The 24,345-nt window shown below is 34.2% G+C and overlaps 1 protein-coding gene across 2 annotated transcripts in view; it reads right to left on the bottom strand.

Moving 5' to 3' along the window:
- The window catches only part of SLC4A10 (solute carrier family 4 member 10), a 222,397-nt gene extending 203,027 nt beyond the window's left edge, over positions 1-19,370 (bottom strand). For both annotated transcript variants that reach the window (XM_061200696.1, XM_061200686.1), the window contains exon 1: positions 19,290-19,370. In XM_061200696.1, coding sequence (XP_061056679.1) covers positions 19,290-19,370 — 81 coding nt within the window. The remainder of the gene's footprint in view (positions 1-19,289) is intronic.
- Positions 19,371-24,345: the final 4,975 nt, after the last annotated feature.

Below are 24,345 nucleotides of genomic sequence, written 5' to 3'. Positions count from 1 at the left end.
GTAACTAATAAAACATTAGAAGATGAACTTCAATGATAACAAGCAGTGAAAAGAGATACTTCAGGTATATGCTTAAGCTACAAAAAGTATAGTGTTTAAATACTGTAAAAAGTAAAGTAAGCAAGTCTAAGCAGTTCTATAATTTTTTTCTTTAGCCTCAGTGATTGTTTATTAGTGATATGTTTTATCATATCATTAGTAAAGTGGTACAAATCTGAGTAGTCATGAAATTTACTAAAAAAATTAACTTCTATTACATTTAATAGTAACTCTAAGCAAAGCAATTTTCCTAATTATACACATGTCAAAAATGTGGAGAGTGAAAGGAGAAGGGCCACTTTATTTACTTTCCCCTTTAAATCTAAAAAAGGACAAAACCAAACCAAAAAAAAATCTGTGCTCTTAAATTTTCTAATTATGTCAAAATTCAAGGGACATAGAGAAAGAAAATTAAAAATCTTAAACATGGAAAAGATGGAATTAGATTTGAAATGGGAAATGAGGAAAAAAGAAAAATGAGTAAAAATATATATAACACTTTTGATGGATAACTTCTTAAATTTCCTCAATTATTTATTCCCTTCACAAAACCAAAAGCTATCTATTATCTGAATTAAATTTGTATATAATTGAGATGTGAGAATTTTTTCCACTACTTAGAAGAACCAAACACCAATTATTAGAAATATATGTGATTCTGCATTTGATTTGTTTCTGGTTTTATGTTTTTGTTAGTTTAGTGTTTAGTGTTTGTTTTCATTTTGGGGTTTGTTTATTGGTAAGGTTGCTCTCTTCTTCTTTGTTTTCTCTCTCTCTCTTTTTTTTTAATTTTCTTTTTGTGAGTGCGTGTGTGTATGTTTCTTTGCGTGATTTTGTCTGTTTATTTTTGCTTTTGCCATTTGTCTTGGGGTTTTGTCTGTTCGTTTGTTTGGGTTTTTTGTTTTGTTTTTTTGTTTTTTGTTTTGTTTTTTCTGCTTCCTTTTCTTCCGTGCCATGTGGCTTGCAGTGTCTTGGTGCTCCGCCCAGGGGTTGGGCCTGAGCCTCCAAGGTGGGAGAGCTGAGTCCAGGACATCAGGCCACCAAAGAACTCCTGGCCCTGTGGAAAATTAATTGGTGAGTGCTCTCCCAGAGGTCTTCATCTCAACACTAAGACCTGGCTCCACCCAGCAGCCAGCAAGCTCCAGTGCTGGACGTCTCATGCCAAACAATTAGCAAGACAGGAACACAATGCCACCCATTAGCAGACAGGCTGCCTAAAGTCATACTAAGCTCACAGACACCCCAAAATACACCATCAGATGCATTCCTGCCCATCAGAGGGAAAAGATCCAAATCCACCTGCCAGAACACAGGCATCAGTCACCTCCACCAGGAAGCCTACACAAGCCACTGGACCAACCCCACCCACTGCAGACAGACAACAGAAGTAGAGGAACTATGACCCTGTAGCCTGCAGAAAGGAGACCCCAAACACAGTAAGTTAAACAAAATGAGAAAACAGAGAAATAAGCAGCAGATGAAGGAGCAAGGTAAAAACCCACTAGACCAAACAAATGAAGAGAAAATAGGCAGTCTACCTGAAAAACAATTCAGAGTAATGACAGTAAAGATTATCCAAAATCTCAGAAATAGAATGGAGAAAATATAAGAAGCAATTAACAAGGGCCTAGAAGAACTAAAGAACAAACAAATAGTGATGAACAACACAATAACTGAAATTAAAAATACTCTAGAAGGAATCAATAGCAGAATAACTGAGGCAGAAGAACGAATAAATGACCTGGGAGATAGAATGGTGGAAATAACTGCCAAGGAGCAGAATAAAGAAAAAAGAATGAAAAGAATTGAAGACACTCTCAGAGACCTCTGGGACAACATTAAACACACCAACATTTGAATTATAGGGGTCCCAGAAGAAGAAGAGAAAGAGAAAGGGTCTGAGAAAATATTTGAAGAGATTATAGTTGAAAACTTCAATAACATGGGAAAGGAAATAGTCAATCAAGTCCAGGAAGCACAGAGAGTCCCATACAGGATAAACCCAAGGAGAAATACACTGAAACACATATTAATCAAACTATCAAAAATTAAATACAAAGAAAAAATATTAAAAGCAGCAAGGGAAAAGCAACAGATAATATACAAGGGAATCCCCATAAATTTACCAGCTGATTTTCAGCAGAAACTCTGCAGGCCAGAAGGGGGTGGAAGGATATATTTAAAATGATGAAAGGGAAAAACCTACAACCAAGATTACTCTACCCAGCAAGGATCTCATTCAGATTCGACAGAGAAATCAAAAGCTTTACAGACAAGCAAAAGTTAAGAGAATTCAGCACCACCAAACCAGCTCTACAACAAATGCTAAAGGAACTTCTTTAGGCAGGAAACACAAGAGAAACAAAGGAGCTATAAAAACAAACCCAAAGCAATTAAGAAAATGGTAACAGGAACATACATATTGATAATTACCTTAAATGTGAATGGATTAAATGCTCCAAACAAAAGACACAAACTGGCTGAATGGATACAAAAACAAGACTCCTATATATGCTATCTACAAGAGACCCACTTCAGACCTAGGGACACATACAGACTGAAAGTGAGGGGATGGAAGAAGATACTCCATGCAAATGGAAATCAAAAGAAAGCTGGAGTAGCAATACTCATATCAGACAAAATAGACTTTAAATTAAAGACTCTTATAAAAGACAAGGAAGGACACTACATAATGATCAAAGGGTCAATCCAAGAAGAAGATATAACACTTGTAAATATTTATGTACCCAACATATGAGCACCACTATACCTAAGGCTAATGCTAACAGGAATAAAAGGGGAAATCGACAGTAACACAATAATATTAGGAGACTTTAACACCCCACTTACACCAATGGACAGAACATCCAAACAGAAAATAAGTAAGGAAACACAAGCTTTAAATGACACATTAGACCAGATGGACTTAATTGATATTTATAGGACGTTCCATCCAAAAACAACAGAATACACTTTCTTCTCAAGTGCACATTCTTGAGGAACATTCTCCAGGATAGATCACATCTTGGGTCACAAACTACGCCTAGGTAAACTGAAATTGTATCAAGCATCATTTCCGACCACAATGCTATGAGACTAGATATCAATTACAGGAAAAAAAAACTGTAAAAAATAAAAACACATGAAGGCTAAACAACAAACTACTAAATAACCAAGAGACCACTGAAAAAATAAAAGAGGAAATCAAAAAATACCTAGAAACAAATGACAATAAAAACACGTAGACCCAAACCTATGGGATGCAGCAAAAGCAGTTCTAAGAGGGAAGTTTATAGCAATACAATCCTACCTCAAGAAACAAGAAAAATCTCAAATAAACAGCATAACCTTACACCTAAAGCAATTAGAGAAAGAAGAAGAACAACAGAAAACACCCCAAAGTTAGCAGAAGGAAAGAATAAAAGCTGGTTCTTTTAGAAGATAAACAAAATTGATAAACCATTAGCCAGATACAGCAGGAAAAAAGGGAGAAGACTCAAATCAATAGAATTAGAAATGAAAAAGGAGAAGTAACAACTGATACCAAAGAAATACAAAGGATCATGAGAGACTACTACAAGCAACTATATGACAATAAAATGGACAACCTGGAAGAAATGGACAAATTCTTAGAAAAGCACAACCTTCTGAGACTGAACCAGGAAGAAATAGAAAATATGAACAGACCAATCAGAAGCACTGAAATTGAAGCTGTGATTTAAAATCTTCCAACAAACAAAAGCTCAGGGCCAGATGGCTTCACAGGCGAATTTTAACAGAAATTTAGAGAAGAGCTAACACCTATCCTTCTCAAACTCTTCCAAAATATAGCAGAGGGAGGAACACTCCCAAACTCATTCTATGAGGCCACCATCACCCTGATACCAAAACCAGACAAAGATGTCACAAAAAAGAAAATTACAGGCCAATATCACTGATGAATATAGATGCAAAAGTCCTGAACAAAATACTAGCAAACAGAATCCAACAGCACATTAAAAGGATCATACACCATGATCAAGTGGGGTTTATCCCAGGAATACAAGGATTCTTCAATATATGCAAATCCATCAATGTGATACACCATATTAACAAATTGGAGGATAAAAACCATATGATAATCTCAATAGGTGCAGAAAAAGCTTTTGACAAAATTTAACACACATTTATGAAAAAAACTCTCCAGAAAGTGGGCATAGAGGGAAACTACCTCAACATAATAAAGGCCATATATGACAAACCCACAGCCAACATCATGCTGAATGGTAAAAAAGTGAAAGCATTTCCTCTAAGATCAGGAACAAGACAAGGTTGCCCCTTCTCACCACTATTATTCAACATAGTTTTGGAAGTTTTAGCCACGGCAATCAGCAAAGAAAAAGAAATAAAAGGAATCCACATCGGAAAAGAAGAAGTAAAACTATCACTGTCTGCAGATGACATGATACTTACTATAAGTAGAAAATCCTAAAGATGCCACCAGAAAACTACTAGAGCTAATCGATGAATTTGGTAAAGTAGCAGGATATAAAAGGAATGCACAGAAATCTCTTGCTTTCCTATACACTAACAACAAAAGATCAGAAAGAGAAATTAAGGAAACACTCCCATTTACCATTGCAACAAAAAGAAAAAATACCCAGGAGTAAACCTACCTGAGGAGGCAAAAGACCTGTATGCAGAAGACTATAAGACACTGATGAAAGAAATTAAAGATTATACAAACAGATGGAGAGATATACCATGTTCTTGGATTGGAAGAATCAACATTGTGAAAATGACGATGCTCCCCAAAGCAATCTACAGATTCAATGCAATCCCTACTAAATTACCAATGGCATTTTTCACAGAACTAGAAAAAAAATTTTACAATTTGTATGGAAACACAAAAGACCCCAAATAGCCAAAGCAATCTTGAGAAAGAAAAATGGAGCTGGAGGAATCAGGCTCCCTGACTTCAGACTTTACTACAAAGCTACAATAATCAAGACAGTATGGTAATGGCACAAAAACAGAAATATAGATCAATGGAACAGGATAGAAAGCCCAGAAATAAACCCATGAACATATGGTTACCTTATCTTTGATAAAGGAGGCAAGAATATACAATGGAGAAAAGACAGCCTCTTCAATAAGTGGTGCTGAGAAAACTGGACAGCTACATGTAAAAGAATGAAATTAGAACACTTCCTAACACCATACAAAACAAAAATAAACTCAATATGGATTAAAGAACACTTCCTAACACCATATAAAACAAAAATAAACTCAATATGGGTTAAAGACCTAAATGTAAGGCCAGACACTATAAAACTCTTAGAGGAAAACATAGGCAGAACACTCTATGACATAAATCACAGCAAGATCCTTTTTAACCCACCTGCTAAAGTAATGGAAATAAAAACAAAACTAAATAAATGGGACCTAATGAAACTTAAAGGCTTTTGCCTAGCAAAAGAAACCATAAACAAGACAAAAAGACAACCCTCAGAATGGGAGAAAATATTTGCAAATGAAACAACTGACAAAGGATTAATCTCCAAAATATACAAGCAGCTCATGCAGCTCAATATAAAAAAATCAAACAACCCAATCCAAAAACGTGTGGAAGACTTAAATAGACATTTCTCCAAAGAAGGCATACAGATGGCCAACAAACACATGAAAAGATGCTCAACAACATTAATCATCAGAGAAATACAAATCAAAACCACATTGAGGTATCACCTCACACCAGTCAGAATGGCCATCATCAAAAAATCTACAAACAATAAATGCTGGAGAGGGTGTGAAGAAAAGGGAACCCTCTTGCACTGTTGGTGGGAATGTAAATTGATACAGCCACTATGGAGAACAGTATGGAGGTTCCTTAAAAAACTAAAAATAGAACTACCAGATGACCTTGCAATACCACTACTCAGGCATATACCCTGAGAAAAACATAATTCAAAAAGATACATTTACCACAATATTCATTGCATAACTATTTACAATAGCCAGAACATGGAAACAAACTAAATGTCCATCGACAGATGAATGGATAAAGAAAATGTGGCACATGTATACAATGGAATATTACTCAGCCATAAAAGGGAACGAAATTATTTGTAGTGAGGTGGATGGACCTAGAGCCTGTCATACAGAGTGAAGTAATTCAGAAAGAGAAAAACAAATACTGTATGCTAACGCATATATATGGAATCTAGAAAAATGGTACTGATGAACCTAGTGGTAGGGCAGGAATAAAGATGACAATGTTGAGAATGGACTTGAGGACACAGGGCAGGAAGCAGAGGCTGGGACGTAGTGAGAGAGTAGCATTGACATATATACACTACCAAATGTAAAATAGATAGCTAGTGGGAAGCTGCTGCATAGCACAGGGAGATCAGCTTGGTGTTTGTGACGACCTAGAGGGGTGGGATAGGGAGGGGAGGGCGGGAGGGAGGCTCAAGAGGGAGGGGATATGGGGATATATGTATGCATATAGCTGATTCACTTTGTTGTACAGCAGAAATGAACACAACATTGTAAAGCAATTATACTCCAATAAAGATGCATAAAAAAATAGCCAGTACGCACGTTATCTCCATGTATGTTTTTACACTTTTACCACATATGTAAATATCCACAAAAACATGGTGTATTATTTTGCAAGTTTGAAAATAGTATGTAAAAGTTGTATCACAATTAAAAAAAAAGAAATATATGTGATTAATTTCCTCCTCTACTTAGTATCTAATAGAAACAGCCAAAACTAATTTATAGCTAGTCTTATACTATAAACAGCTCTCGTTTATTAAATTCGTGCTATCAATAGGCACTAAGATAAGAGGAAGCAGAGTGGTGCCTAATAAAATCTCTAAAACCAGACCTCCAGGGTTCATATCCAGTTATGGCACTTACTACCTACTTAGCCATGTGACTTTGAGCAAGTTCTTTGTGCCTCATATGCAAAATAGGGATTGTAAATAAAAATAATTATATATGTATAATTAATTCATTATTGAATCATATGGTATTTGTCTTTCTGTCTGACTTATTTCACTTAGCACAATGCCCTCAAGTTCCACCCATGTTGTTGCAAATGGCAAGAGTTCATTTCATTCTTTTTTATGGTTGAATAATATTCCACTGCCTATACAATACATACACCACATTTTCTTTATCTGTTCATCTGTCAATGAACACTTAGGTTGTTTCCATATCTTGGCTATTGTAAATAACACTGCAATGAACATTAGGATGGAGATATATATATATATCTATATAGATAGATAGATATAGATAGATCGATCTATATATATTTATCTATATAGATATATATATCTTTTTGAGTTAGTGCTTTTGTTTTCTTTGGATAAATACCCAGAAGTGGAATTGCTGGATCATTTGGTAGTTCTCTTTTTGAGGAGTCTCCATAGTGGCTGCCCCAATTTACATTCCCACCAACAGCACATAGGGGTTCCCTTTTCTCCACACCCTCTCCAACACTTGTCATTTCTTGGCTTTTTGATAACAGCCATTCTAACAGGTGTGAGGTGATGTCTCATTGTGGTTTTCATTTGCATTTCCCTGATAATTAGTGAGCATCTTTTTATGTACCTGTTGGCTGTTCACATATTTTCTTTGGAAAAAATGTCTATTCAGGTGCTCTGCCCATTTTTTAATGGGATTGTCCTTTTGCTATTGAGTTGTATGAGTTCTTTACATATTTTAGATATTAACCCCTTATCAGATATTTGATATGCAAATATTTTCTCCCATTCAGTAGGTTGCCTCTTTATTTTGTTGATGGTTTCCTTTGCTATGAAGCAGCCTTTTGATTTGATGTAGTTCCACTTGTTTATTTTTGCTTTTGTTACCTTTGTTTTTGATATCAAATCCAAAAAAACATTGGCCTCTATCTTTTATGTTAGAAGATTTCCTCAGAGGTTTTATGGTTTTTGGTTTTGTACTCATATTTAAAAGTATGAAACCAAAAAGCTAATTGGAAGCCCTGAGTATTTGGATAGGGCTTGTCAACTTTGAGCATATTGTAAAGTGATTTGATTTGGCTGTTTCTTTGGGAAACCCTGATGTCAATATGTCTGGGACCTTCCTCCTGAGCTTGTTGAGTCCAGTTGGATCTTCCATTATCCTGCCTGGCAGATGAACGCCTGGCTGCCAGCTTTCTAGGAGCAAAATAGAGGAAGAGAGTTGGGATCACAGTATTCTTACTGAAGTTTTTAATATGGTGCTTTATGAACTTATCTGTTCCTGGGTTACTCAGTCCAAAGAGATTCTATTTTCCCCTCTCCAGTCTACTGCTGGAGTAGAGGTGGGATATTTGCCTAGTTGACTGAAGTAAAGGAGAAAGATGATCCGGAAATGTGAATGAATTTTAATTCAATACTTTTTACTTTAGTAGCTTGATTCTCTCCTTCAGAGGTATCTGGTGCCTTTCAGGATGCTTCAGTATAAATTGTGTTGGTTCTAAGCTTTTGCCAATGCTAGTTTACAATTCTGTTTTCTCAGTTAGCCAAGTCACTTGACATTTTCCTTCTGCTTTTTTGCTCACAAAATTTTGTCACTGTTTTTTTTCCTCTCCCATTTTCCCCACCTTAATTTAGTTTTGGTATAGAGAAAAGGTTAGAAATACCATTAATTGTCTCTTTTAATAGGATTCTGGGAGAAAGGAAATGTAGCTGGGTGTATTCCACCTGGTAGTTTTACCTAAAGTCTCCTGATTTTCCTTCATCTTTGCTATATTTTCAGAAAATATCTACCAGGGTAATATTTTCTTCTTGCTATTATTCTATTGTTAATATTTATTCTGCTACTATTATAGTTCATTGTAACTATTACCACATTTTCTAATCTCCAGTTCACAGCAAACAACCTCTGAATGAGTTCAGAAACTTTTTTGCTGCTTTAAAACATACTTCAGCATTCTTAAATTTATATAACATAATCCATTCTTTGAGTTAATATTTACTAATAATTTAACATGTGCCAGAATCTGTACTAGCAGATTCTGGCACATGTTAAATTATTAGTAAATAATTACAGTTATTTATAAAAATAGTATAATTCAGTGGGAATACTGAATTATAAGACACACTTGCCTTCTAGAATTTTACATTCTATGGGAGAAGACATACAAGTAGGTGTTTTTTCAAATGTTATACATGGTAAATATTATACCAGAAGTAGGCTTAGTATTCTAAGGGATATATAAATGACCACCTAATCCCAATAACTGATGCTTAAACTGAGTCTTAAAGGAAAAATACGATTATCAAGGTGAATAAGAAGAGCATTCCAGGCAAATGATGGCACAGCTTGTACAAAAGCATGATGATATCAGCGACTTCAAAGAATATAGATTCCCACCCTTTATAATTTAACAGTTTATTTTCTTTAGACATCTCAAACGATTACAACATCCTGGTGAGGAAAGCATTAACACTACTACTTTTGCATTAACATACATTAAAAGCATTAACATACTTTTTTGTATGAGGAAACTGAGACACATTCAAGCTTTACAGTAAGCCAATAGCAGAGATAGAACGAGAACTAAAATTTTGGTTTTCTGATTGCCAGCTGAATGGTCAATCATTGGATAATTTTAACTCTACATTCTGAAACTGTTAGTCCCTTAGCTGTCTGATTTTTCTCAATGTTGCATACAATTGCAATAATAATAATAAGTAACATTGTAAGGCTTACAACCTGCCAGGTACAGTGCTAGAACTTTACATACTGTTACTCATTAAAATTCTTCAAAACGGTTGAGTATTCTGAGACTTAAAGAGGCTAAGAAACTTTCCCAGGAACCCTTAGCTATTAAGAGGCAGAGGCGGGGTTTGAAGGCAGGTCAATACTCTTTTTTTTTTTTTAATATTTATTTATTTATTTATATTTGGCTGCACTGCGTCTTCGTTGCTGCACGGGGGCTTTCTCTAGTTGGGGCGAGCGGGGGCTACTTTTCGTTGCAGTGCGCGGGCTTCTCATTGCGGTGGCTTCTCTTGTTGCCGAGCACGGGCTCTAGGCACGGGGGCTTCAGTAGTTGTGGCACACAGGCTCAGTAGTTGTGGCTTGCGGGCTCTAGAGCGCAGGCTCAGTAGTTGTGGCACACGGGCTTAGTTGCTCCGCGGCACGTGGGATCTTCCCCGACCAGGGATCGAACCCGTGTTCCCTGCACTGGCAAGTGATTCTTAACCACTGTGTCACCAGGGAAGTCCTGGCAGGTCAATACTCTTTTTTTTTTTTTTTTTTTTTCAATACTCTTAATCAATATGCTATACTGCAACGATATTATATTAGTTAAGTATAAAATCTAAAATTCCTTAATTTAACTTTTAAACACTTCAAAGTCTGGTCCAACCGTGCTTATACACCTCAGCTACTATGAATTCCCAATGGTGTCCAAAGTGACCTAGGCCATATGTTTCCATGAACATTTCATACTCATTACCCATTTCGATATTCAACAACAATTTATTAAGTAGTTACAATGTGCCAGGAACAATATTAGTGCTGGCTTGAAAAAAGTAAAAGACACTAACTTTGCCTTTAAGCAGTTCACAGTCAAGACAGGAAAATCAATGACTTCAGTACAGCATGTATTGTGCTTCATTTAAGGTAAATACTAGGATCCAGAAGAAGATATAGAAAAAACACCTAATTCACTCTGAAGAGATGAGGGGATGTTTCAAAAGGAGGTAATGCTTAATCTAAATAAATCTTGAGATATAAGAGAGAGTTAGCCAGGCAAAAACAAGAGAAATGAGGGACCAACGGCATTATAGGCAAAGAGAATAGCATTTTGAAAGATTTGAGAGAGGCTGTCTCTCTCTAACTAGTAGAATTTAGACTAAGTTTAACTAAAAATGGCTAAGTTTAAATGTCACTTCCTCATTCCTCAAAAAATTAAAAATAGAACTACCATATGATCTAGCAGTACCGCTTCTGGGTAAGTATTTGAAGGAAATAAGATAACTATCTCAAAGAGATGTCTGCACTCCCATGTTCGTTGCCACATTATTGACGATATCCAAAATATGGAAACAACCTAAGTGTACATCAACAGATGAATGAATAAAATAAATGCAGTGGAATATTATTTAGCCATGAGAAAGAAGGAAATCTGGCCATTTGCAACAACATGGATGGACCTTGAGGACATTATGCTAAGTGAAATAAGTCACACAGGGAAAGATAAATATTGTATGTTCTCACTTATCTGAACTCTGAAAATTATCATGAAGGTAATGGGGAGCCTTAGAATGAGTTTAAGTAGGCAAATGCCTGTTCTTGGTTTCCATTTTAGAAAGAATACTCTGGTAGCTGAGGAGTGAATAGGTTGCCTTGGAGATGAGCAATGGGAAGAAAAAACAAATACCAATTAAGAAATGATTACAGTAGTCCAGGTGAGAAATGAATGTGAACTTACATTGAGATCAAGACAATGGGGAATGGAAAGAAAAGGTAAATTTTGGACTCCTTGGAAGAAAGAGTCTACATAACTTAGTGAGTAATTGGACCTACGGTTGGATTAAAAAGTTGAAAATTATTACTAGGTCATCATGCTAGGAAAGACAAAGAGGTTTTGAAGATAAAATAATGTTTTGCTTGGGGCATACCAAGTTTGAGATATTGATGAGGTAAATGAGCAGAGATGCAGTCTGGAACACTAGATAGAGGTTAAGATGTAGATTTAAGCTATAGATTTGCAATTCACCACCATGTAAAGCAGCATTTCTCAATTTTGGCAGCCCATCAGATTCACTTGGAAAGCTTTTTGTAAATATAGAAGCCTGGGCTAAAAATCCATAGATTTTATTTAGTACTTCTGAAATAAGCCTGGGGCATCAATGTTTTTAAAAAGCTAAACGTTTGATTTTGATGCATAATTACAATTAAGAATCACTGATGGGTAATTTAAGTCATGAGCATAGATTAGATTTATGGTTTTCAAACAGCACATTGCATCAATTAGGGGAGATTTAGAAGCAATTATCAGAAAGACTGTGATAATAATAACAACAACTATAATTTATTACCTATGGTAGAAACTGTGCTAAAGACTTTATACATGTTATTTGTAGTGGAAGAGAAATCAAAAAGAATGTGTCAGATGAAAGTCATCACGCCTCTTACATGAAGTCTTCTACAGCACTTTCAGTTTACCTTGATGTCTCTCATCTCAATTTGGTATTTAGAATATAGTAACTTATACAAGGCTATCTATTATCTAATTTGAATGTATATAACCTTAAGCAGTATAACACAGTGGTTAAGAGCAAGAGCTGGAGAGCTAGACCTCCTGGTTTGAACCCCGTATCATCCTACCCTCTGCTGGCAATTTTGATCTTAGGCAAGTTGTTTAGTTTCTTTTTAGTATACTATATATAATTAAAGTATAATGTGTGTCTATGTATACATACATATGTACTACATACGTATGTGTTTGTGTGTGTATGTATTTTATATTTACATACATATACAGGTGATACTTTACATATACTATAACGTAAATTCCTTGAAGGGGTGGATTTGTTTCATATCTTGTTTATCTTTTGTAGCTTTCTCCTCAACTTTACCTAGTCCAGTGGGGAGTAATTATAATAACTAATATTTGTTAAGCTAGTCACTGTTTGAAGCAATTTACTTACATTAATTCATTAATTCAATTGATTTTCATTACAAGCCTAGAGATTAGCATATTAGTACCCTCATTTTACAGATGACAGTATTGAGAAAGAGAGGTGAGTTAACATTACTAAGATAAATACTGTCTGTAAGTGGAGGATATGGGGTCTAAAGAAGCAAATCCAGCTCTATTAACTTGAGCTCTTAACTACTGCGCTCTACTGCCTCCCTCCATACTACACAATAGACTCAATAAATTATTATGAGTTTGAATAAAATTTAGAAAGAAAGGAATGGCTAGAAATAGATGGTATCCATTTATATGCAGCACATTTTGCAATGTACTTCATTGAAACTAGGTTCTGTTGCCTTTTATAAAGAGAAGTTTGATAAAAGAATATTCAATTACCTTTTTAACTTACTTATATTCCTGTATTATCATTTTTAAAAAGGCGTGGGATAAGGAAAGGATCATTTCAGTAAATGTCTCTTATCTGTTTTCTAAGGTAAAAAGTGTTTAAAAGTTTTAAAGCAACCCAAAGCCCAATGTTCTCCAAAGTTTCTCCCAGAAATGGATCTATGATTCTAAAATAAGTATTGAAAACTTATTGGGCCCCTACCATATGTATGGCTATTTCTCAGGCAATGTGAAGTCACAGGATTAATAAAAACAACTTCACAAGAACTTCTAGAAAAATGGCTTTTTCAAATAATGCAGACTTCTACAGAAAGAAAGAGAGTACTCTCAATTATATGGATCTGCTATTGCTCTAAATAAAGGGCCAGAAGAGCAATTCTGTCTGGTTTCATTTTTACTCACACTTGTGGAATTCCATTAGTTTATTTCTGACATACTTTATATGGATGATGTACTAAATGAGAGGATTCAATTCCAATTTTTTCACAATTCCCCTGCACAAATATCATCCTCCTGATAACAAAAGTCACATCCCAGATGTCACACCTAAAGGAAATCTGCTCTTGGATGTTACCCAGCTTTTTTACTAACCTCACACAATACTGACTAAATTCTGGTGTGCAGAGTAGAAGATTTAAAGGTGATATTAAAGGTATTAGCAATGACAGTGTACTTTATCATTGCTATATTAACAAAGAGCAAAGCTTAAATATCCCTGTAACTTCCATGGTTATAAACAGCAATTTCTCCTTCCAATTTTTCCTAAGACAAAGTCCTTATTATCCAAATATTCACCATAGTGACATGCATATTCATTGTATTAAAATGATCCCTCTAGATTGTCCTTGGTCTAGGAAATGTCAAAAATAAAGCCAAAGCTAAATCTGATTACCTACCAATAAAATAGAGTTTACATCAGGGACAAGCAGGAGGTCTCTTAGGATCTGAAATGTAGGACTTTTGAGTGGTTGTGGATAGACTGAGAAATGCTCTCACGTGCAACTTTGATAGAGAATTTTATTAAAATCCTTCATTTTGCTTCTACCCCCTACCTTGTCTACTAACTACTAAATCTACTCAGGAATTTAATTTTCATTTTCAAAGTCTCAAGAGAGTTAGAGCTCTGAAAATGACTGCAAAATATAGGTACTGTTCTTTCATTTTTTATTTTATTTTCTCCGAAGAATAAGTAGTTCAGCACAGAAATGTTCTCAGTTTAGTAATCATAATCTAACACTCAAGATTCTGCATTATCTGGTCCCAACAAATCTTTCCTGTGATAGTTTGAATTACCCCGCCAGGTTATAAGCCAAAATGAACTATTCCGTACTACTCAAACATATTATGTGCTTTCTGTCTCCCAACTTTTACTTATGTTGTTTCCTCTGCCCAAAATGACCTTTTCCCTATCTTGGCCACTCTTCAAGGTCTAACTCAGATGCTACCTTACCATACTTCCCCAACTCCCCATCTAGCTTCTCTCCTTCTCTCCCCACTCAGCTTGAAATATTCTGCCCACTGAACTCATAGCAGAATAATTTATGCTTCTTTCATATCTCTTTTGAATCTCTGTGGCACTCACTGCTTTCCACATTCTGTTATAGTTACTTGTATTTAGTGTTTACAATTCACTACCTATGAATTCCTGAAGGCAGGGACCCATTGGTCTTTATATCCTTGCCCAGTACTGTGCTTACTGGAACACTGTAGGGTTTTGTATGTTTGGTTTTTTGTTTGTTTTAACAAATTGCATTGTGCTGAGATTTGATTGACTGTGTGCCAATTTGGGGGAATAGCTGCACATTGAGAAAATTGCTCAAGAGAAGAGAACTAAAATGCAAAAATGTCACAAAATGTAACACTTAAGATTATTTAAGATTTAGATTTAGATTTCATCCAAATATCAAATTACACACTTGTACTTAGGAGCTTGGCAATTTTGAAGCAAATTGATGTTTTTACATTAAATAACATCAGCAATTCAAAACAGTATACTCTATCAAATAGGAACTTGAATTGTCTTATTCATATATACCATTGTATTTATAGCATATTTCATTTTAGTCTTTCATCTAGAATAAAAATTTTCATTAACAAATAAAATTACTAGGGACTTCCCTGGCGTCACAGTGGTTAAGAATCCGCCTGCCAATGCAGGGGACACGGATTTGAGCCCTGGTCCGGGAAGATCCCACATGCCACGGAGCAACTAAGCCCATGCGCCACAACTACTGAGCCTGCGCTCTAGAGCCCGCGCTTCGCAAAAAGAGAAGCCACCGCAATGAGAAGCCCGCGCAGTGCAACGAAGAGTAGCCCTGGCTCACGGCAACTAGAAAAAGCCCGCGGGCAGCAATGAAGACCCAACACAGCCATAAATAAATGAATAAATAAATGAATAAATAAATAAATGAATAAATAAATAAATAAATAAATAATTTTTTAAAATTACTAAAACAAGCTGAGTATAATTTTCAGTGAAGTTTCTGTCGAAGACATTTTTTATGATTTAAAAAATAACTCAGATCATTAAACCTAAGCTATATAACTTGTCTATTATTTTATTTAAACCTTGATTTTACTCCTTAATTTTAATCTCCAACTGTTACTAAAGAAGACTTGACATTGCCGTTAAGTTTTCCCAAAGACCCAGTAATTTTCCTGTAATGAAGTAGTTGGTATAATATAGGAAGGCAAAGGATCTATACACATAGGATCTTAATAGAAGTTTAAATCAGGCTAGTAAGCAGGTGCAAAAAAACTTTAAATAAAATTTTTCAAGTCACAATTCTTATAGTCAGTCAATGTTAGAATTTAGTCAGATGTAGCATGTTTTTCTTGTTTGCATTTTTATAACCATCTTTATTTCAGTGTACCACGTGTTTTTGACTGAATTTCTTACTTGATAAGAAGAGTGAGGCAGAGAGATCAAAATTAAACTCATGACGACCATTACCAATAGCCCATCCTGGCTCTAAGAGTGTACATAATAATGTCTGCCAATAAATAATGTTGGCAGTAATGTGCTTAGTATATACCAGTACTCTTAGAGGTACTTTATATACATTAACTTGCTTGATCTTCACAACTCTTTGAGGTAGGCACCATTACTATCCCTATAACACATCTGAGGAAACTGATACCCAGAAAGGTTAAATAACTTGCCCATGATCACACAGCTGGTAAGTGGTGTAGCTAAGATTTGAACCTAGTGAACACGGCAGTCTGGATGCTTAACTACCATACTATACAAACCAGAAGAATCTGTAAATCAATTTTCTATTGCTCTAATCCAAGAAAACAGGCACTATTGGGCAGCATGCGCCAGTCTAGGATTCTAGGGAAACAAGGTTTTTGCATCTGCTCTACCCACCTCCCTGCTACTTTCAGCCAGCACACTGATACGAAAGAGAAGAGAGTAGTGCTTGGATGTCTAACAGCCAGCTGCTTAAGGGCTACTTCCCTACTAGTTCCTCCCAGTCCTCTTCCTCAGAGCCTAAGGTGAATCCTACCCTCCCCAGTTTATTCAAAGTACTCCATAAATGACCTACCTAGCATTAAACACTCCAAACTTGCTACTCCTTATTTCCAAAGTTTAATCCCTACTTAATCAAAACCCCCTTCCATAATACATAATGACCTATGCCTAGCCTGGAATTATACTGGATTGGTCACATCCCTGTTTTGAGCTGATTCTTGGGGTCCCTGCTTCTGCCTCCTGCCAGTGGGCTAGATCTCCCTTCATTCTCAAATTGAAAAGTATGCCTTATAAAACTTACAATGTTATTTTATTTATTCACAGTTTATAATGCCCTAAAAGAATTTAACGTGTTATAAAAGAAGTTAATGCAGTTATCAAAATTACAAAATGCTTGATTATACAGTTTGACCCAATCTTTTATTTCTCTAATATCAAGAGATTTACATGAGGAAAAAAAGAATTATATGTAACTCATCCTAAGATTCACCAATTTATAAATTAAATTAAAACTGACTGTAGCATACCACTTTTGAAAAGTCAATTCAAAATGTGAACATAGCTCATTATGTACATTTTCTCATAAACTTGAAAGCAGGAAGCAACTCTTTGTTTTCTGTATTCTCCTCACAACACCAAATACAGTATTGTGCAAATGATCATATTTCACAATTACTCAAATTACTCAAATAGTTGTTTACAATTGAACAATTACTCAAATAGTTGTTTACAGACAGCTTACCTTCAGAAACCTTTACAATATATAATGAAACACATGTATAAAATGGTACAGATAGAGGCAACCATTGCAAAAAGAAGACGACCAATTGTTACTGAGCAGATATACAATCAATTTCACCATTCAAAAGGTCAAGATCATCTTGCTGTACAGGAAAAAGGTTGACATTACATTAAATGTCTGTGACATTTTAATCAATCTTAACTTTTTAATGTTATATATTTTGACATAGCAACAGAGAGAAATTTTTCTCCACTTTGTAAAAGAAATAACTCTAAGACAGTAATTTTTTTCACCTTACAGAATTATTGACGTATCCTCATTTAAGTGCCACTGAAGAAGGTAACTAGGAATTTTTATGGTTTGGTTCTCTTGAAAGGTCACAAATACAGTGAAAAATCTAGCAGAATGTTGTGAAACCAATACCTAGAGGAATCCCAAAGCAATGCCAAGAAACAGAATGTACTCATAGTGACTAATACATGCAAATACTGGAAATAAATTCTAACAGATTAAACAGGTTTTGTAGCAACTAAAAGGTATATTCAAATCATTCCAAAACTAATCAAGCTTAAGAATATGGCAGTCTTCCCTGCTAATAAGAATCTAAGCTGACTAAGTAGCCTGAATAACATATAAATTATAGCCAATATCAGTAGGTATAATTTTTAGTGTGCTTTTAATTAAAAAGGAGAAACTGACCCCTTAACTGAATCAAATCACTGTTTCAGACTTCCACTTCAGTCTTTTGATAAATATATTCATATTTAATACATCATTTTACCCTGATGAGCCATTAAATCCTAATCGAGCTATGGAATCACGAAGACAAAACTATCTTTCTGCTGAGAAATGCTGCAACATTTTCTCTCATTTTGCTCATTTAATATGGAATGCCTTGTCAAGTATCTGCCAAGTCCCCTAATACTGAGGCAGAAATATTATAACATAAAAAAATAAAATAAATTTCCTTCAAAATCTGAATGTCAAACAGAGGCACAGTTTCTTACCCAAGCATGTAATTCTGAGGACATGCTATAACAAACAAAATTAAACGTGATAGGGGAAAATGGTTTAAAATAAATAGCAGAGTTTCAGCATAAAATAGATATATAAATCCAAATTCTTTGTTGTGATGATTTTCTACTCTTTGTAGTTAACATGTTTAATGTAGTCAAGTCTTTCCATTTTGAAAATGAAAGTAAACAAATGTAGAATATCTCTGGGTCAAAAACATTAAACAGGCTTATATGTCACCAGATTTCTGTGTAAAAAACCAAACCAAAACAAAAAAACAGATTTATCATCTACTTTAATCTATAAGCAATGCCTTAGCAGATCTCTACATTAAGAGGACAAAGAGCATAATTATTTCAATAGATCTGAGAAATGATTAAAAGTAATGCCTTCTAAAACAGTTTAGATACTGAAATACAAATTTCAGGAAAATAGCTCAGATGCTGATAAACATGATTCTACTCATCACACTTGGGTTTGCTGTGTGGTTGCACAGTACAATGGTAGCAACATCTATTTCTATGCTTAAGTAATCCCAGATAAAAAATTTTAATATGTCACTATATACAAGCAGCTAGCTATGGTGTACCCTTATAAGTTTGAACAATTTATGCTATTTTCATCATTTGAAATAAAAGATGCAATTTGACTGTATTCAGGTTTAATGTGGAAAAATCTGTAGAGCCCAAAACCTTGCCCTTAATCACATACAAAGAATCTATTTCCTTACCTCCCACTTCCCCATTAAAAGCTACAGTAAACACAAACTTAAACACACACACATTTCTAAAATTCATATTGTTTAACTGGTGTCTAGTACTATAAATATTACTTGTTCAAATATCCTAAGGAAAATCTAATAATAAACAATTACATTGATTACTATGTTGTAAATGACTAAGAGCTAGAAAAAGCAATAACTCTATAATCTAATGGTATAATCATAATTCATGATGTCATACCTGATGACTTAGAGATTGAAAAGGCTCACAGGTTCCAGACTGCATAACCTTTCTATTTCCAGAGACCCCTAAAGATTGCATTTCCTGTCTTACAAAAGATAATCACAGCCATCTCTATGTCTCAGCATCTTCAGGGCTAGTGAAGAAAACATCAAACAGCAGATCTGTCCATCAGTATCTGTTTAAGTCATCATGAAGATATCAGATCTCATATGCTGTTTATCATCTCCCCTTTGCAGTTACAAACACTGCGTATTAAGGGAGGATGACACAGTTGTATTTGCTGAAGCTGCTAATGCTGTCTGAAAACAGTAAGCTTACTGCTTAGAGCAATTCTGCATCATCCAAACAGAGAATGAACCACATCTTTCAGATTTCCCACTTCTGATAATATAAAGATTTCACATGCCAAGGAAAGTTTGATTTTTTTTGTCATTCCTTTAAAAATAAGCAACATTCTATTTAATTAAGTGTCTAATGTATCTGTTGCAAATGCCATGTTAAAATGTTAGTTCATAATTATTAGGCAGTTTTCTCCATATATGACTAAGCTTTAATGATTTAACAAGCAAAATTATACTCTAAAAAAGGACTCTTCCCTCCAAACCATGTGTATCATCACTCATCCAACCCATCAAAATAGAAGTCCCTAAAAATGATGAGTTTTTATTCTGGCAATCTTTGATAATTGTGTATAACAGTAGATAGATAAATAGGTAAATGCATATTCACTTTTTTAATTCTCATGAACTTCATTTTTATTTCATATTCTTCAGAACATCATGCTTCAAATCAAAATAGCTTTTACACTATTATAAAAGGTATAATATCTCCTACAGAGTTTAATATGCAAAAGACAACATGCTATTATCAAATTCCAAAACTGCATGGTTAAATCTAAATCTAGGAATTAAACCTACATTATTGGCATTTTTATTGTGATTTTTCATTGCATCTTATTTGTGTTCATCAGGGTTCTTGTAATGCTTTCTTTTCCACAAAAGAGTAGAATCAAGGAATTTTAAGATTAATAAAGTAGTCTGACAACAGAAAACCAATATCTTCTAAAATTATAAATGTAAATATTTTCTCTTTACCATGTGATAAAAGATTATGTTTTAGAAATAAAACACAGACTAAAATTATAATATATTTAATTGAATGCAAAATTGGGACACCAAGTACAATATATTACCCTAAAACACTCTTCGCATTATGTATAGCCTGAATTAATGGATATTTTCTTTATATACCTATGAATGCTTTATTTATATACCTGTGATATAAACTAAATGAAATTTAATGATAGCTAAAGTGCTATACAGAAAATGTTTCAGGTAAGTGTAGACTAATTACGAACCAGTATAAATTTCCACTCACAACATTTGATGAGCATATGAGCATAATTTGTATTATCATGGAGACTAGTCAAAATGGGTCTTAAAAAGTGGGCTTCTTTAAGAGGCTGAGGCGTAGGGGCATAAGGGAGATGTTGGTCAAAAGTACAAACTTACAGTTATAAGATGAGTAAGTTCTAGAGATCTAAACAGGATAGTGATTATAGTTAATAATATTGTATTATATACTTGAAAGTTACACGATGGTGGTAATTATTTTGCAATATATAAGTGTATCAAATTAACATGTTGTACACCTTACACTTACACAATGTTATAGGTCAATTATATCTCAATAAATCTAGGGGAAATTATTATACCTTAAATATATCTAATTTTTATTTGTAGAAAGAAATTAGTCTTCTTTAGTAGCCTGATCTACATTATGCTCTTAGAGAAATTATTGCCTCTAACTGCACATGTTCAAAGGGTTTGGTATTTTGGCTGTATGTATACAATGACAGACCTGAATGGAAAATCATATGTAGGCAAATATGATTTATATATGCAATATTTACTCTCTTATTGTAAACAAAATAGGTACTCATTCTTTAAGAGCTATCTTAACATCTATCTCCCCTTCTATATTTATTTCTTCATGTAGAAAATATTAAACATCTTCTATGTGTCAGATATTGTGCTAGAAAATCTGTGACAACATAAGATATGCCATCACAAAAGCAGATAATTAAACAAGTATGTTTTGCTATGACAGAAGATTAAGAGGTGATATAAGAGTGATAGCAGGGCATCTGACCCTAATCTAGGGATCAGAAAAGATCTTCCTAAGGAAGTACTGTTAAAACTGAGAGGATCCTGAGCAGATCATATTCAACTAATGCTAAATACAGCATGGTTCGACCTTAAAGTTTAAGTAGGACAGAGGAAAGAGACGAGGCTAAAAGGGTAAGTCAAGGTCTAATCACAGGACTCTTCAGAAGCCATTTAAAGAGTATGGACTTAATCTTCAGGGGAATGGTAATCTATCAACACAATCATTTTTGTAGTTTAAGATTATTCTGGCTATGGTAGAGAATCAATCAAGTAAAATAAAACTGGAGAGAGACAAGTTATATAATTTGGGGTAAGAGATAATGATGGCCTGAACCAAAGTGGTGGCAGTAGGAATGAAGGGAAATGGATAGACACCAGATATACTTTTTAGTTAGAAGGAATGGGATTTGGGGACTAAATGTAAGAAATGAGGTAAAGAGAAATGTCAGGGTCAAGGTTTATTCATAACCTCCTAAATTATTATAGATTTCATTTTGACAAATCAATATACTTTCATCACATGCTCCGTTGCATTGTCATTAATCCATTTCATGTGTATATGTTTAGTTTTTATAAAATAGCCAGAAAATTGTGAGAAGGAAGACTCATCTGACGTTCATTCTTTGTCCTCTTATAATGTGCTTAACTTTGAGCAAAGTTATTATAAATGAATAAATGGGAAATAAACTAAAAATTGTACTTTTCTTTCATATATTGTGTCATAACATTGATATAAACTTCGTTTACATCAGTTACCAGACATTATTATTAGTATATACAATCTAATTTTCTTCAGTGTTTTCTTGCCAACACATTTAATTGATCTTTGCAATAAGAATATGAAAACCAGAATACAAAGAAGCTCTTAATCTCTCTACCATTTAGTTGATAAAATCAACTTAAGCCAAAAAAAAATTCATTTATAATTCATTAATCAAGTAATAAATTAACATATGTTAAATATAACCATTAATAGTAATTTAACCTGGGCTAACCAGTTAAAACTAATAGACACCTATTTTTTAGAAAACTATTGCTCTATGAAAATAAATATTTATTCATACAGTATGCTTACACATAGCAATGTTATTAAGGTACTCTCATAAGAGGAAGGCACAATGCCTCTACATTTTCCCTAGCAAGTCTATCTAACAAAGGTTTGATTAAAAGCAATGAAGAACAACCAGAATATAGCAAAAAGAACCCCTTGGTTTGAATGAGGAAATAACTAAAAGGGTCAAATAAATTTAAAAACTTTGTCTATTTAATTATTTGCTGAACATCAGACCATCCTGAATAATAAAGGATCAGCATCTTAAAAACAGTAAGAGCTTTATAATAATTATCACATATTTAGCTCTTACTTTTTATGTCTCAGGGACTATGCAATCCAATGCCCTCATTTTACAGATGAGGTAACTGAAATTTAGAGAAGTTAAATGATTTGTCTAAGACCAGCTAGTAGCAGAGCCAAGGCCAGAATTCAAAATTCTTGTCTCTTAGTTTCAAGGTTTTCCCCAATATAAATCACTATGTCACTGAGTGAAGTAAGTCAGACAAAGAAAGACAAATATATGATATCACCTACGTGTGGAATCTAAAAAAGGGTACTCACAGGGAACTCTACTCAGTGCTCTGTGGTAACCTAATTGGGAAAGAAATCTAAAAAAGAGTGGATATATGTATACATATAACTGACTCACTTTGCTGCACAGCAGAAACTAACACAACATTGTAAAGCAACTATACTCCAATAAAAAAATAAATAAATGAATTTAAAAAGGGTACTAATGAACTTATCTACAAAACAGAAATAGTGTTACAGATGTAGAAAACAAACTTTTGGTTACCAGGGGGTAAGGTGGGGGGTGGGGAAGAGATAAATTGGAAGATTGGGATGGACATATACACACTACTATGTATAAAATATATAACTAATAAGGACCTACTGTATAGCACAGGCAACTCTACTCAGTACTCTGTAATGGCCTATATGGCAAAGGAATCTATAAAAGGATGGATATATGTACATGTATAACTGATTCACTTTTCTGTACACCTGAAACTAACACAATATTGTAAATCAACTATACTCCAATAAAATTTTTTTAAAAAATGAAAAAATAATAAATCACTGTCTTTTCATTGTCTTTGTAATAATATATTTTATCTTCAGTAATTAAAAAACTTTCATTTTAACAGTTTCATATGTTTTTGTTAGATTGAAAAACATAGTAAATATTTCAGAAAAATATCCATAAGAATCAAAAGTTGTTTATTAAAATTTTTATCATAAAGCATTCTTTTTTCATATTTATTTAAAGATAACTTATATCACATGGCCAGGCCCCACAGCAGGTCTGGAGACAAGCCTTGCCCACCAGTGTGCTGCAGCAGTAGCCACAGCACCTGCACAGAAAGAATTTCCAAACAAGAATTTCTACCCAGCAAGGTTATCATTCAGAATTGAAGGAGAGACCAAGAGTTTTCCCGATAACCAAAAGCTAAAGGAGTTCATCAGCACTAAACCAGCTCTATAAGAAATGGTAAAAGGACTTCTTTAAGCTGAAAAGAAATGGCATTAATTAATAATAAGAGAACATATAAAAGTAAAAATCCCACTGGAAAAAGTAAATATATAATAAAGGTGGTGGATGAGTGAAGTATAAAGCAAGTATGAAGGTTAAAAGGCAAAAGTATTAAAATTAACTAACATTACAATAATTAGTCAAAGGATGCATTAAAAAAAGATGTAAAATGTGTCATCAAGAGTATAAAATATTGAGTGGGGGAGTAAATAAAAAGATAAAGCTTTGGAATGTGTTCAAATTTAAGTTACTACCAACTTAAAAAAGGTCACTATTTACATAAGATGTTATATGTGA

This window comes from Eubalaena glacialis, chromosome 1 (genome assembly GCF_028564815.1).
Source record: "Eubalaena glacialis isolate mEubGla1 chromosome 1, mEubGla1.1.hap2.+ XY, whole genome shotgun sequence".
In the NCBI taxonomy this organism is placed as follows: Eukaryota; Metazoa; Chordata; class Mammalia; order Artiodactyla; family Balaenidae; genus Eubalaena; species Eubalaena glacialis.
Note: the sequence above shows the minus strand (reverse complement) of the source record. Positions and strands in the feature narration are given on the sequence as shown.